This window comes from Nerophis ophidion, linkage group LG28 (genome assembly GCF_033978795.1).
Source record: "Nerophis ophidion isolate RoL-2023_Sa linkage group LG28, RoL_Noph_v1.0, whole genome shotgun sequence".
Classification (NCBI taxonomy): domain Eukaryota; kingdom Metazoa; phylum Chordata; class Actinopteri; order Syngnathiformes; family Syngnathidae; genus Nerophis; species Nerophis ophidion.
Genome location: NC_084638.1, coordinates 19581796 through 19597700, shown reverse-complemented (window position 1 = coordinate 19597700; position 15905 = coordinate 19581796). Strand labels below are relative to the sequence as shown.

General features: G+C 37.8%; 2 protein-coding genes across 4 annotated transcripts in view; both read left to right on the top strand.

Moving 5' to 3' along the window:
* LOC133545407 (oocyte zinc finger protein XlCOF6.1-like) overlaps positions 1-15905 on the top strand; it is a 235001-nt gene that overhangs the window by 191854 nt on the left and 27242 nt on the right. The window lies entirely within an intron of this gene.
* Positions 4948-15056, top strand: LOC133545110 (zinc finger protein OZF-like). Of its 2 annotated transcripts, none has more exons than XM_061890456.1 (2): positions 4948-5080; positions 12879-15056. In XM_061890456.1, the coding sequence occupies exon 2, from the start codon at positions 12929-12931 to the stop codon at positions 14393-14395; it is 1467 nt and encodes a 488-aa protein (XP_061746440.1). In that variant the 5' UTR covers positions 4948-5080; positions 12879-12928; the 3' UTR covers positions 14396-15056. The 2 variants fall into 2 exon arrangements, with proteins under 2 accessions (XP_061746440.1, XP_061746439.1); XM_061890455.1 differs by having other exon boundaries at positions 5001-5465.

Genomic DNA, 15905 nt, shown 5'->3' with positions numbered 1-15905 from the left:
GACGGGATGTATGAGGATAGTATGGAAATGGATAGGACTAGAGGGGAGAGAGGAAAGAAGGGGAGAGGAGGGAGTGAAGGAAAGGCGAGTACTAAAAGAGTGCATGAAGACGATGAAGAGGTTGATAAGAGGAAAAGGGTTATGATGGATGAATATAAGATAATTTATACATTTAAATCAAACCAAGATATGAATGACATTAGTTTGATGACACTGGTTAAGGGATTAAAGAAGGACATTGGAAAGGTGGAGATAGCGAAGGTGCTCAGGGACGGACGGCTGTTGATTGAATGCAAAAATGGAGAGCAAAAGAACAAAGCAATGCGATTGCAAAAACTGTGCAACAAAATAATAAAGGAAAAAATCGAAGTGGGAGAACGAAAGGGGGCAAGAGGAGTCGTGACAGGAATCCCAAGAGGAGAAAATTTAGATGATCTGAAAAGAGAAATAAAAGGAGGAACTGTCACTACGATGAAACGAATGATGGCATTTAGGAACGGTGAAAAGACTGAGAGCGAATCCGTGCTAGTGCAATTTGCAGAGGAGGTCCTACCAGAGAGAATCATGATTGGGTATCTAAGCTTCTATGTTAGAGCTTACGTGCCACCCCCAGTACGTTGTTTCAAGTGCCAACGCTATGGGCACATAGCTAGTGTTTGTCATGCTAAGATGAGATGTGGACGGTGTGGAGGAGAGCATGAATATGGACAATGTGGAGAAAATGAACAGGTCAAGTGTTGTAATTGTGGCGGGAATCACACAGCAGCGTATGGGGGCTGCATCATAAGAAGACAGGCAACAGAAGTGCAGCAAATCAGAGTTGAACGAAATATTACATACGCAGAGGCAGTTCAAATAAGAAATCAAGAAAGTGCAGAACAGGACAGAAGTGAAAATAGTTCAATAAATAAAAAAACAAGAGGCAGCAAATACAGGAATTTCCATGGACAAACTAGTTGTATTCCTGGCTTATGTAATAAATTGTACAGAACAGGCTAGAAACAAGACTGAGAAAATCAAAATAATTGTCAAAGCAGCAGCAAAGTTTTTAAATTTAAAAGAACTATCCTGGGAACAGGTGCAAGGTGAGCTACAGAGAGTAGACGAGACCGAGTCATGTTACCACAATCCAACGCCATGTTAATTGTTCAGTGGAATGCCAGAAGTTTGATAGCAAACGGACAGGAATTAAAGGGATATATTAATAATATGAAAAATAAACCACATATAATATGTATTCAAGAAACATGGCTGAAGCCAAAATTAAACTTTATAATAAAAGGATATATAACGATACGTAAAGATAGGAATGATGGGCAAGGAGGAGGATGTGCCATATTTATTAAGGAAGATATGCATTATTCAATATTAAAAGTAAAACAAGAACTAGAGATAGTAGGAGTAGAAGTATGGAATAATAAAGAAAGATACAAAGTACTAAACTTCTATAATCCATGCAAGAAATTAGAAATTCACCAACTAGAAACAATAATGGAGCACTGGAGTGGCAATATTATTTCGTGTGGTGACTTTAATGCACATAGCACAATGTGGGGTGAAAGGGATGACTGGAATGGGGATACATTGGAAGCACTTTTGGAGGAAAAAGAACTGGTGTGTGTGAATGATGGGTCGGGAACAAGGTTAGATGTCGTCACGGGTAAAGAAACAGCAATAGATTTAACACTAGTGTAACAAGGGTTAGCAGGAAAGGTGGAGTGGGAAGTAAATAAATACAGCACAATGGGAAGTGATCACTATCCAATCTTCATTCACATAAACATAAATCATAGGACAGAAAGCACTAGGATAGAAGGAAGATGGAAGTATAATCATGGTGACTGGGAGAAATTTAGGGAAATTACCGACATAACTTTAAAGGAAGTAGATATAAATCAAGATATTGAACAATTAAATACAAATATTACAAAGTGCATAATAGAAGCAGACGAACAGAGCATACCAAGGAATAGTATAGGGAGAAGAAGGAAGATAGTGCCGTGGTGGACACAAGAGTGCACAGATGCAATACAAAAACGGAATAGAGCATTTAGAATATTGAGAAGAACACATAATTTCCAAGACATGATCCAATATAAAAGGCATCAAGCTAGAGTAAGGTATGTTATTAAAAAAACAAGAAAACACCATTGGAGAACTTTTTGTGAAACACTAAATAGAACTACTCCTTTAAGCCAGGTGTGGGGAATGATCAAGAGAATGTCAGGGGTCAGAAAAGAACATAAAAATCATGTGATGAAAGATGGAATGCGGAGTGTGGTAGGAAATAAAGAAAAAGCAGAACTTTTAGCAAAAACCTTTGTTAAAGTGCACAGTAATGATAATTTGAGAAATGTAGAAAAACAAAAGAGAGAAGAAACAATTAGTGTAAATATTGAGGAAATGAAGGAAGACAACGATAATAGTTTTACCAACACTATGGATATGACATTTTCTTTGGATGAAATGGTTCGAATTTTAAAAAAAGTTAAAAATACGACGCCAGGGAAAGACCTGGTGAGTTATCAAATGATCAAAAATTTAGGTAGCATCGGCAAAGAAGTGGTCTTGAAATTATATAATAGGATATATGAAGAAGGAAAATTACCAGATGAGTGGAAAACAGCTGTAATAATTCCAATATGCAAGCCAGGGAAAGATCCGGAAGAGGCAGGAAATTATAGGCCGATAGCATTGACCTCAAATTTGGGCAAAGTAATGGAAAAAATGATTAATGAAAGATTAATATATTATTTGGAGTCAAAAGAAATTATAAAAAACTACCAAAGTGGTTTTCGCAAAGCAAGAAGCACAAATGACCCAGCAGTGCAGCTGGAAGAGGAAATTAGAAAGGGACAAATAAATAAAGAAAGTATAATTGCGGTATTTTTTGACATAGAGAAAGCGTATGATATGTTGTGGAAACAGGGGTTGCTGGTGAAACGAAATAGGATTGGGATTAGAGGAAGAATGTACAGATGGATAAAAGACTTTTTAACAAGTAGAACATTATTAGTAAAAATAGAGAATGAATATAGTAGAGAATACAAAGTGGAAAATGGGACCCCACAAGGGAGTATAATAAGTCCAGTACTATTTTCCATCATGATAAATGAAGTTTTTAGTGAAGTGGAAGGGTTAGTGGAGGTGGCATTGTTTGCTGATGATGGAGTGATGTGGAAGAGAGGTAGAAATACAAATTATATAGAAAAGAAGATTCAAAAAGCGGTAAATAATGTTCAAGACTGGGGGACGGCTTGGGGTTTAAGATTCTCTGTTGGAAAGACAAAAGTCATAAATTTTACGAAGAGGAAAGCACAAAACAAGCTCCAAATAAAACTCTATGGAGAAAACATAGAAGAGGTACAAGTATTTAAATATTTAGGAATATGGTTTGATAAAAATATTAACTGGTCAACCCACATCAGCAAGATAGTGGAGAAAAGTAAAAAGGTGTTAAATATAATGAGGGTTTTGAGGGGTAAAGATTGGGGGGCTGATGGGTTGACATTGAAAACAATATATATCACTTTAATTCGATCTGTTATCGACTACGGATGCATTATTTATCGATCTGCTTCAAAAACTCTACTTGAGAAAATAGACCGGATCCAGTCGCAGGCGTTAAGATTATGTTGTGGAGCTACTAAATCTACTCCAGTGGCAGCATTCCAAGTAGAAATGAATGAAAAACCTTTGGACATGAGGAGAGATCAACTCTCAGCAGTTTATTGGGCAAACTTAAAAGGATCCAAGCAAGGACATCCAACCCGTCAAGTGCTAATAAATTGCCAAGAAAAAGGGAAGAAAAAAATGAATAGTTTTGGGTGGATAATAGGAGATGTATGTAAAAAACACAAATTGACAATATTAAAGTGAGCCCTACAGTACCAATTCCTGCAATACCACCGTGGATGTATGAAAACCCAAAGGTAGACATGCAGTTACTGAAGAATAGACATTTAAATAGTTACCAAATAGAACAACGGATTGAGGAAATGTTTTTTGATAATATTATGATATACATAGATGCATCAAAAACTATAAATAGTAAAGTAGGAGCTGCTGCAGTTATCCCACAGAGAAATATAGTGTTAAATAAAAGAATTAGTGATAAACTATCTGTTTTTACGGGGGAATTGGTAGCAATTTATATGGCAGTTAACTGGATAGAGGAAAACAAAGCTAGGAAAGTAGTCGTGTGCTCGGACTCCAGCAGTGCATTGACGAGCATAAAACACATAGCATCAGAAACAAGACAAGATATAGTTTATGAAATAGTTCAGGCAATCTACAGAATAAATAAAGCGGGAGGTGTGGTAACATTTCTCTGGGTTCCTGCTCATGTAGGAGTTGAGGGAAATGAGTTAGCTGATAGATACGCAAAACAAGCAACCACTAAAACAGAAGTAAACATGGAGATTAAGCACAGTAAAGAAGAAGTGAAGAGCATAATTAAGATAGAACACAATAAAAAGTGGCAGGATAATTGGAATAAGGAAACAAAAGGTAGAGAGTTTTACAAAGTCCAGAGGAAAGTAGGTGTAATGAGAGGAGGGGGTAGAAATAGGAAAGAAGAAGACATTATTACTAGAATGAGATTAGGCCATACATATCTAAATAGTTCACTAAAATTGATAGGCAAACATACTACAGGACTGTGTGATTTTTGCCATCAGATAGAAAATGTTGACCATGTCTTAATACAATGTAGGAAATATAATAGAGAAAAAGAAATACTGGAAAATAAGTTAGCAAAAGAAAATATTAGGTTAGAAGTGGGAGATATATTAGGATTGCATTCAGAAAACATAGGATATAAAGCAATATACACATATTTAAAAAACACTGGGTTAAGTAAAAGAATATAGAGTAGGGATCCACCTCGGTCCACACTCCATTACAGTAGGTGGCGGTAATGCACACCAGAAGGTTGCCTGCCAACCGCCATAAAAACAAAAGAAGAAGAAGAAGAAGAAGTGTGGCAAAACAACTTAGTGGAAGTGACGTCGAGGACGCGCATGCGTGGACCGATCGGGTGATAAAGCAGATGGCGTCTGACGGAGAAGGCCTAAACGCGGTCATTATATTTCTGTATTCTTACATATATGTTGTTTAATAGAGTACACACAGTTAATAATTGTTTGTAGCCGGATACATTAGTCTGAGCGCACTTTGACACTTCTCCTGTTTGCTAGCTTCACTTAAGGTAGCTTGCAGCTAGTTTAGCTGGCTAGTTAGCTTAGCTTGTTAGCTGCTAACAAAGAGACGCGGAAGTTATTTAAACATCGCTAAGTAGGGAACTAATGTGAGTGTAAAGTGTTGTGATTGTGTGAAAATGTGCGAAAGAACGATGGCAAAGTATGAGGAGGAACTTTGTCCAACAAAAAAGGAGGACGAGCGTCAACATCAACTACTGGATGTTTATTATAAGAAACATCATCAAGTTGTGTTACACAGAACAGGTTTGTTTACTTCTTACTCTCACATCTTCACTAACTTTATATTTCATTATCAACACTATTTTTTAAATATATTGTGTGTAAGAAATTTGCTTGTCCTGTGAGGATGATGTACATACATTCGTCGTCAAAAGTTTACATACACTTGTAGAGAAAATAATATCATGGCTGTCTTGATTTTCCAATAATTTCTACAACTCTTATTATTTTGTGATAGAGTGATTGGAGCACATACTTGTTGGTCACAAAAACATTCATTAAGTTTGGTTCTTTTATGAATTTGTTATGGGTCTACTGAAAATGTGACCAAATCAGCTGGGTCAAAAGTATATATATATCAATGTTATGTGCATTATATACATCAAAAGTGGTTAAGGAATGGCTAAATCAGGCTTGAATTAAGGTTTCAGAATGGCCTTCCCGAAGTCCTGTCTTAAACTTGTGGACAATGCTGAAGAAACGGGTTTATGTCAGAAAACCAACAGATTTAGCTGACCTGTACCAATTTTGTTAAGAGGAGTGGTCTAAAAATTCAACCAGAAGCTTGTGGATGGCTATTGCAGTGAAACTTGCCAAGGGACATGTAACCAAATACTAACATTGCTGAATGTACACCTTTCACCCAGGAGATTTGGTCACATTTTCAGTAAACCCATAAACTCATAAGAGAACCAAACTTCCTGAATGTTTTATGTGACCAACAAGTATGTGCTCCAATCACTCTTTCACAAAAAAATAAGAGTGTAGAAATTATTGGAAACTCAAGACAGCAATGACAATATTCTCTTTACAAGTGTATGTAAACTTTTGATCACGACTGTATACAGGTTTGGTACTTGCAACCGCGTGGTTGTCCTTGTTCTGTTGAATTTAACTACCCGTAAAAAAAAAGTTTCTTATGCTAGTCCATTTGTAGAATAAACTTAAATCGATGCTTGTGCATATTCAGTAAAAAAAAGAAACACACCATAAATAAATATAAGCAGCAATAAATATATACTTTAAAATGCTTCTCCACAATCTATTAAAGGCACAGTTAACATCCATCCATGTTTTACCGCTTGTCCCTTTCGGGGTCGCGAAGGGTGCAGGAGTCTATCTCCTCTCCATTCGGGTGGAAGGCGGGGTACAGCCTGGACAAGTTGCCTTCTTATCACACGGCAAACACAGATAGACAGACAACATTCATACTGACATTCAAACACTAGGGCCCATTTACTGTTGCAAATCAACCTATCCCCAGGTGCATGTTTTTGGAGGTGTGAGGAAGCCGTAGTACCCGGAGGGAACCCACTCACTCAGGGTGAGAACATGCAAACTTTATACAGAAAGATCCCGAGCCCAGGACCGAACCCAGGACCTTCGTATTGTGAGGCAAAGATACCAGTGTTTCCATATATAGGATTGGTATCTAACAGAACTACTCCTAGAATTGGTTATCTGTATAATAAAACCATTCTCGGGCCCCTGCAGTCTACATATAAACTTAAGCATCAGTTTTTTCAGGGTGGCGTGGAAGGTGTTTATCCCTAAATTACAAAAAAGCTTGCTGGCACTACTACCCCTGGCCTTTCTGAGCAGGATTCTGAGACAGTTATTATATGCAACCTAGAGTTTGTGCAAGCTCTCTTTCTTGAACCTCACCCAGAGGGGTGCTGTGTACATAGGGGTGCAGTAAGCTCTAAACAAATACACCTTCGCAGTGACGACATTTTCTCACCAGCATATTGGCTTGGACATACAGCATTCTTCTCTGTCTAAGCATGTCAGCATCATCCTCCATCTTGTCATTGATGATGATAAGATGTTGATCCTCCTTGGTCCTACATATCATTACCAAAATCTTTGTCAAACTTGACTCCATAGTGGGAGTAGGGTTGGGTATCGTTTGAATTTGAACGATTCTGATTCTTTGTTTCGATTCCGATTCCTGACGATTCTCGATTCCGATTCCTTCTTTAAAAAAAAAAAGGCACGGTAAAAAAAAAACGTTTAGGATATTTTAAATGAGCTAGCTAACCTACAGTTTTTCTGAATTAAATAGTCTGACAATCTCCATCAATTTTAATTCTATTAGCTTTTTATGAACTTTACTATACATTCCTTACAGGGAATATTTATATTCAACTAGAATATAAATATCAAATCTATGAACTTGAATATAAATATTATAAATTATGAATACATTTTCACAGGGGTACACTTTCATCAACAGAGCTTTATTTTTGAAAACCTCATGAAAACACATTTACAAATAAGTGTATGATGCTGCAGGAAACCTCATGAAAACACATTTACACACAAGTGTATGATGCTGCAGGTACCTAAACATGTTGCCGTGCTCCCACTGATGGGCTAACCTGGTGCAGAAAAGCAAATAAACAATAAGAAACAACTTGCAAAACCCAGTCCAGATTAGCAGCAGGTACAGTATAAAATCAGAGACAGTTCTTGTTTAGGAAAATGACCATATGCGCCTTCTCAGGCAGGATGCGTGAGCGTTCTGGACAGATAGTGTCTCCTGTCGAAGATGGGACACGCATTTATTAGTACTCCATGAACTCGGAGGTGCTTCATCATGTTTGACGTGCACCCTCCTAAGCACGAAACAAGCCTTTCGGACGTGTTACATTTCGCCAATATTTCATTTTTTTTAGTAAAATAAAGCCACACTTTTGACCGTCGACGTCCGCTATCCGTGCTTGACTGACTCGCTCGGCTACATAGGCTCGGCTATGCTAACACTTCCGGCGGTGGGCGCTTCTTCGTTGGTGTTCAACGGCTTCTTCTTCCGGGTCGGCGGACTTCTTTTTTCCCTGTCGGCGGACTGGGTATCGAAACTAGGAATCGAAATTTAAACTTTTGAACGATTCCGGGAGAATCGGAAAGTTAGTCCCGGTTCTAATCGATACTCGATACCCAACTCTAAGTGGGATCATATGGTAAAGGAGACCATTATCACAATTTCAGAAGGGTTAAAACCAATAAAAATCAGTTCCCAGTGGCTTATTTTATTTTTCGATTTTTTTTTTCAAAATTTTAACCATCATGGAATGTCCTGAAAAAAGTTAAAGTTAAAGTGCCTGATTTTCGCTATCTGTAAAGCCAGCGTCTATTTTCCTGTGACGTCATCCAGTGATGCCAATACAAACATGGCGGATAGCACAGTAAGATATAGCGACATTAGCTCGGATTCAGACTCGGATTTCAGCGGTTTAAGCGATTCAACAGATTACGCATGTATTGAAACGGATGGTTGGAGTATGGAGGCAGATAGTGAAAACAAAATCGAAGAAGAAACTGAAGCAATTGAGCGAATAGCTATTGTCGCTATTCGGCGATCGCCCTTCTAACCAACGATTGAGTGTCGCAGGATATCCATACATCTCTGTGCCATGTCTGCCTTAGCATCGCCGGTAAAATGTGCAGACCAATTGATCGGGACTTTCGCATCTTGTGACACTGGAGCAACTTAAATTCGTCGATTGATAAGTGTTTGTTTGGCATTAAATGTGGGTGGAGTGAAAAGCTGGATGTAAATATAGTTTCAAATGTACATACAGCTAGCCTAAATAGCATGTTAGCATCGATTAGCTGGCAGTTATGCCGCAACCGAATATGTCTGATTAGCGCATAAGTCAATAACATCAACAAAACTCACCTTTGTGATTTCGTTGACTTTATCGTTGGAAATGCATCTGCAGTATATCCATACATCTCTGTGCCATGTCTGCCTTAGCATCGCCGGTAAAATGTGCAGACCAATTGATCGGGACTTTCGCATCTTGTGACACTGGAGCAACTTAAATCCGTCAATTGTTAAGTGTTTGTTTGGCATTAAATGTGGGTGGAGGGAAAGGCTGGTTGCAAATATAGCTACAAATGTACATACAGCTTGCCTAAATAGCATGTTAGCATCGATTAACATGCCGTGCTAATCGATGCACACTCCACGTAAGTCAACTTGAATCCATCCCTGATCGTGTTGTTACATCCTCCGACAACACACCGACGAGGCATGATGTCTCCAAGGTACGGAAAACAGTCGAAAAAACGGAAAATAACAGAGCTGATTTGTCTTGGTGTTTGTAATGTGTTTTAAAAAATGGCAGATTGACTACCTATGTGATGTCACAAGTCCGAATAATAGAAAGGCGTTTAATTCGCCAAAAAATCACCCATTTAGAGTTCGGAAATCGGTTAAAAAACTATATGGTCTTTTTTTCTGCAACATCAAGCTATATATTGACGCTTACACAGGTCTGGTGATAATGTTCCCCTTTAAGAAGCTGTTGGAACCCTGCACTACTGGGAGATATAATGGCCAAATCATCAGCGTACATAAAGTGGTTGATTAAGGTGTTCCCCATGATGCATCCTGTTCTGCATTCTCCCACTGCCTTGACAGGTCATCCATAGACAGGCTAAATAGGCCTGGTGATAGAAGCCCACCCTGCCGTACCCCATGGCCAACTCTAAAGGGAGAGGATAAACTACTCCCCCATTTTTCCTGCTTTGTCTGCCTGTCGTACCAATATGCCAGAATATACCCAGAACACCCCTATGCTTCAGATTGGTGAAGAGTTTGAGATGGTTGATTCTGGCAAATGCCTTAGATGCATCAATAAACCCTACCAACATTGTAGGGCCCTGCGCTCTGAATGTTTCTACTGCTTCTTCCATCCATCCATCCATTTTCTACCGCTTTTTCCCTTTGGGGTCGTGGGGGGCGCTGGTGCCTATCTCAGCTACAATCGGGTGGAAGGCGGGGTACACCCTGGACAAGTCGCCACCTCATCGCAGTCTACTGCTTCTTGTAAAGCATAAATACACAAATCAGTGCTGTACTTGCTCTTAAAGCCAAATTGGTTGTCTGCGGTGCAAATAAAATCCCCAACTCCGTATATTATACCACTTTCCAGTACTTTAGATAGCATGCTGGCTCGGGCGATAGGTTGATAATTGTCCATAGACGCTACCTTACCAGCCTTGTCTTTAATGACAGGTACTAAAATAACTGTCAGCATAGCAGCTGGCAGGATGCCATGCATTACCAACCTACCAATATATACCTACTGCATGTACATAAAACCTAATGGAGGCGTTTGGATGTTTTTTAAGTTCTTTGTTGTCAGAATATATTGACTCTAATAGCCTTTATGGTTAGCAGACTTTTAAACACATTTATTTACTAATTAGAATGCATAAAAAAGACAAAACGTGTGTTCTTGATAGGTAAATTAAAAAAGTGTGGTTCTCTTTTAAGTGAAGTGAAGTATATTTGTTTAGCTCTTTTCTCTCGTGACTCAGCGAAAACTTTACATCGTGAAACCTATTATCTAAGTTTCATTTAAACTACTGTGGGTGGCACTGGAAGCAGGTGGGTAAAGTACCTTGCTCAAGGACACAACGGCAGTGATTAGGATCGAACCTGGAACTGTCGAGTTGCTGGCATGGCTGCTCTGCCAAGTGAGCCACACTGGCCTCAGAATGTATTAACTTTTATCAAAATCTCGTAAAAATCGTTAGTACATCCCAGAGACGTCTCAATAATTCCATTAACAATATTTTTATTTAGGAACTTTCTAATGTAACGTGTTTCTATCTACACATCTGTTAAAATGTAATAATCACTTATTCTGTTTTGTTCAAATGTAATAAGCACTTGTTTTGTTATTTCATACTTTAGTTTTGGGTGATACTACAAATTTAGATATCAATCCAGTAGCAAGTAGTTGTTGGGGTAGTATCAGTCATACCAATGCGGATACTGATATTTACAATTTTCAAGATAATTGAATGAGTCATTTCAAGTTTATTGAATGAGTCAATTTTTGTTCAAATCATAATCAAACAAAAACACAGCATGGTGGTGTTCAAATATCAATAAAATATTTAAATATGGCTCTGAATAAATCATTTGGTTTATGCCCTTAAAGTCTTCCTTTTTTACTGAGTTTGTAAACGATAACACAATTATATATAATTAAAAATATTGATCAAACAACTGTATTGACCCTATACTGATATTATACTTAGTGTTGTTACTGTCGATTTTTGCATTAATCGGTCCACATTTGTATAAATTTAAGAGCTTTAGCAGGGTTGCTGTGGGTCATTAAAAGCAGTAAAAGTCATTGAAGGTCTAAATTAAGGCCTTAAATAGTATTAAAAAGCGTTAAATACGATGTCCAGAGGCATTAAAATATTCATGCAATCGTAGGCCGGGACCGATATAAATGAAAATAAACCTAATAACTTAATTCTTGCTGTCATCAATAGATTGCTATGTCAGTGTGTTTCCTTCTTGGTCTGTGGATTTTAAACTGGACTAAGGTCTCACTCTGTGCATCGCTCTCAGCACCTGAGCATGTTAATTCCACAGTAGACTTACATGAACAAAGTGAGCCTCTTGTCACTCATTCACAATCTTTTTTTCGGCTACTTGCAATTCTCCTCCACACGTTTTCCTGTGTGCAGTAGTGTTAGTGACACTCACTTTAATGTTGGAGATGGAAATAGTCATTTTAATACAATGCTGTAATACAGGCCCCCGTATAACTGCCAAGGATATGCCTGTTTTATGATTATTTAATTTTGAACCTTTTAGAATCAGCATGTTTTCGTCCATTTGTGTCAGGGAGGTGAAATTAGGTCTGAAAACCTTTTGACAAGTTGCCTTCATGTCCATTAGGACTTTTCAAAGTGTAAAATACCATCCACCTCAAACTGAATATTTTACTTTGAGAGTAAATTAAATCATTTATTTTGTGTTTATGCATGACTTCCTGTCCCATACAAGCAGATTTTAGCTCAATTAAATCGCCTTGTTGTGGCAACCGCTAAATATAGAAGCCAGGTGGTGGAAACTGACACATTGACTTGAAAACAAAAAACGTAACGAGTCTGTCGCCATGGCGCCGCCGTTCCAGATCTAGTGGAAATCACGGTTACACTTACAAACGTTGCTTGGCGACATTGACGAAACCTTACTTTGGGTTCAAGGCACAAAGCAAAAGAAAATACACTTTCAAACCAAAGCACTCGCAGTGAGCAAACTCGACCACAAGATGGCGTCATAGCGGAGACAACACTACAGAATAAAGATTTACACTGTAAACGATCTAATCTTTTCTTCAAGTTTATACATCAGTAGCAGACATTAAAATCACAGGGGGCGCTGGAGTCTATCCCAGTTGCACTCAGGCAGCAAGGAATTTATGGCAATATACATTTTAGGTCAGATTGCCCACCCCTTGTCAAAAGTGGTCTTATTTTCCTGTGGATAATGTTGTAAAGAGCAGTGTGTTTGTTTTCAGGCCAATTCATATAATACCTTTTTTTTTTTATTTCATGTGAACTTACTAAGTGAATCTGGACATTTCTCAAGCATGTTTGTGATTTTGTGTCCTGCAGATGTCTGTGAAGAAGAACTTCTGTCTGAAAAACAGGAGTGTAGCTTCAAGATGGGGAAGGAAGATCATTCAAGGAGGACGACCAGGTGCCATGGACCCTCTGGCGTCTCCTTTTCCTCTTTGACACAGACCCTTTCCTGTAAAAAGGAAGAGGAAAACTCACTGACCCCCCACTTTAAAGAGGAAGAAGAGGAACACAGCATCAGTCAGGAGGGAGACAATCTTGAAGGATTGGTGGAGTTCCCAGTGATTTGTGTTCAAGTGAAGAGTGAAGATGATGAGGTCAGAGGTGAAAGTGAGGAGAAGAGAGAGGCGGAGCCTCCAAGCAGCAGCTCAACACAACACATGACAACAGAAGCTGATGGAGAACACTGTGGAGGATCACAAGCAGACAAGCTCTTAGCTCCACTATCAGATAGTGAGGACACAACGTCACACTCTCCTGACACTGATGATGAAGACTCTAAAGATGATAAGACATGTCACACTGACAACACTCACTTGAAATGTTCTCACTGTGACCAAAGCTTTAAAAACCATAGTCATCTGAAAAGACACATGAGGACACACACTGGAGATAAACCTTTTTCTTGTTCAATATGTGGCTTATCTTTTACAAGGAAGGACAATATGAAAGATCACACAAGAACACATAAAGGAGAAAAACCTTTTTCATGTTCTTTGTGTGATTCGAGGTATGCACGTAGTCGAGATTTGAAAAAACACCTGAAAAGACACACTGGAGAAAACCTTTTCAACTGTTCTTTGTGTAATTCAAGTTTTGTCGAAGATGAACATTTGAAAAGACACATGAGAACTCACACTGGAGAAAAACCTTTTACCTGTTCACTTTGTAGTAAAGGTTTTGCACAAAGTCACAATTTAAAAGTACACATGAGAACACACACTGGTGAAAAACCTTTTTCCTGTTCAACCTGTGGTAAAGGTTTTACACACAATCAGAGTTTGAAAGAACACATGACAATACACAGTGGAGACAAACCTTTTTCCTGTTCAATTTGTGGTGAAGATTTTGTACGTCGACAGTCTGTAAAAGTACACATGAGAACGCACACTGGTGAAAAACCTTTTTGTTGTTCAATCTGTGGTAAAACTTTTACAGAAAGCCGTTGTTTGAATCGACACACAAGATCGCACACTGGTGAAAAAGCTTTTTCCTGTTCAATCTGCGGTAAAGGTTTTACAGAAAGTCAATATTTGAAAGTACACGAGAAAACACACACTGGTGAAAAACCTTTTTTCTGTTCAATCTGTGGTAAAGGTTTTACAGAAAGTCAGAATGTGAAAAGACACATGAGAACACACACTAGTGAAAAATCACATTCTTGTTCAATCTGCAACAAAAGCTTTTGTGAACGATCATACCTTGTAGCACACATGAGAACTCACTCAGGAGAGAAAGTGTTGAGTTGCAGTGTGTGTGGTGAAAGATTCTCTTATAAGTACCAGTGTGAGAAACACAAGTGTGCTGGTGAGAACAGCAGCAGCTGCAAATGAAACTGCAGGATTTGAAATAGACTGTCAAGACTTTAATTTTGACTTAGTAACAAAATCAGCACATATAACATATGTGACATTGTTTTTTGTGTAACAATCTTTTTAATATGCTTCTACATTCATAGATTAGATATTTTATATTAGCGCTTTTTTCAGTCAAGTACATGCATTAATATGCAATATTGTGTATGTAAAATACAACTTGTATTAAACATTGAAAAGAACAATTTGACTGAAAAGGTGAGAGTAAACAGTACAGGACATATTTTACATACAATAAACATTTTATGTTTTTGTATTCATCATACAATTTTAGACAAAATTGTGTTGTTATAGGTGTTTGAAATATTGAAGTATTACATATTTGTATTTCTAATTGTTAATAATACTATAGATTAGCACCTTTATGATATACATATGTACTGGTTCACATCTAAAACATCTTCTGGACCACTTCAGGAAACATATTATTATTTACTTTATATATCATTTGAACAGTTGTCATTTATACAATTTTAACATGTGTAACTTTACGAATAATTTTCTAGGTCTTTAGAATCCATTTTATTAATTATCTTTGTTACTCTCTTTAGTAATATGTTGATAATGTTGTGATTGTTTTATATGTATGTACTTAGACCTTTATGCAATAATAAAAAGGTGAGAGAAAATGGCTGAATTTTTTTACAAACTCACATTTGTGAATTGAAAATAAAATCCCCCTTATTTATTTTTGAGGCCATGGCCTTGGCAAAATAATCAGGAAAACCCAGAGAGTACTTTGGACTGCATTGTATGCTTTGATACACAATCTACTAAATTATTTATTCTAGTCTTTAATTGTTTGTTCTTCTCTTGAACTACACAGCTAGAGGAACATGAGGGAAAAGAAGTCGAAAGTGGGGCCGTGAAAATGCTTTTAACCACAAGAAAGCTGCTGATATACTTAATAATTGCGTGTTTTTTCTGGTGTGTAAAAAACATTTAATTATTTAATTTTACATTCCTTTATTTCTTTTTTCTAACCTCGGACTTTGACATCTTTAGGCTACTTTTGTATTTCTCTCAGTGTTGGGACATTTGGATTGAGCATCTTCCTGGTTCAATTTGTGTTTGGAATCACAGAAATACCCGCACACTTTCTGTGCATCTGGTTTTTGGAGTTGTTGGGGAAAAAACAAGTGTGATTTTAAACAACCTGGCAGTTGACTTGTTCAGTCTTCTGACCTTGGCTTTCTCTCAAGATGACTCCATCATTTTTCACAGAAATGATGCCTTCGCTTGGACATATTGTACTCACATATCTTTCACTTGTTCCCATTTCAGACATTGCTGTTGCTATTACGGCTCTTGTAACGACAGGGACGTTCTTCTTGGACTGGAATATTTCGGTGTGTATGCTCTACTCTCTGGAACTGTTCCCCACTTCAGTCAGGTAAGCAATATATATATACTGTGTATGAATGTTCTCATTCATCCAGGTCATTGTATTCTCAGGGCATTCAATCGA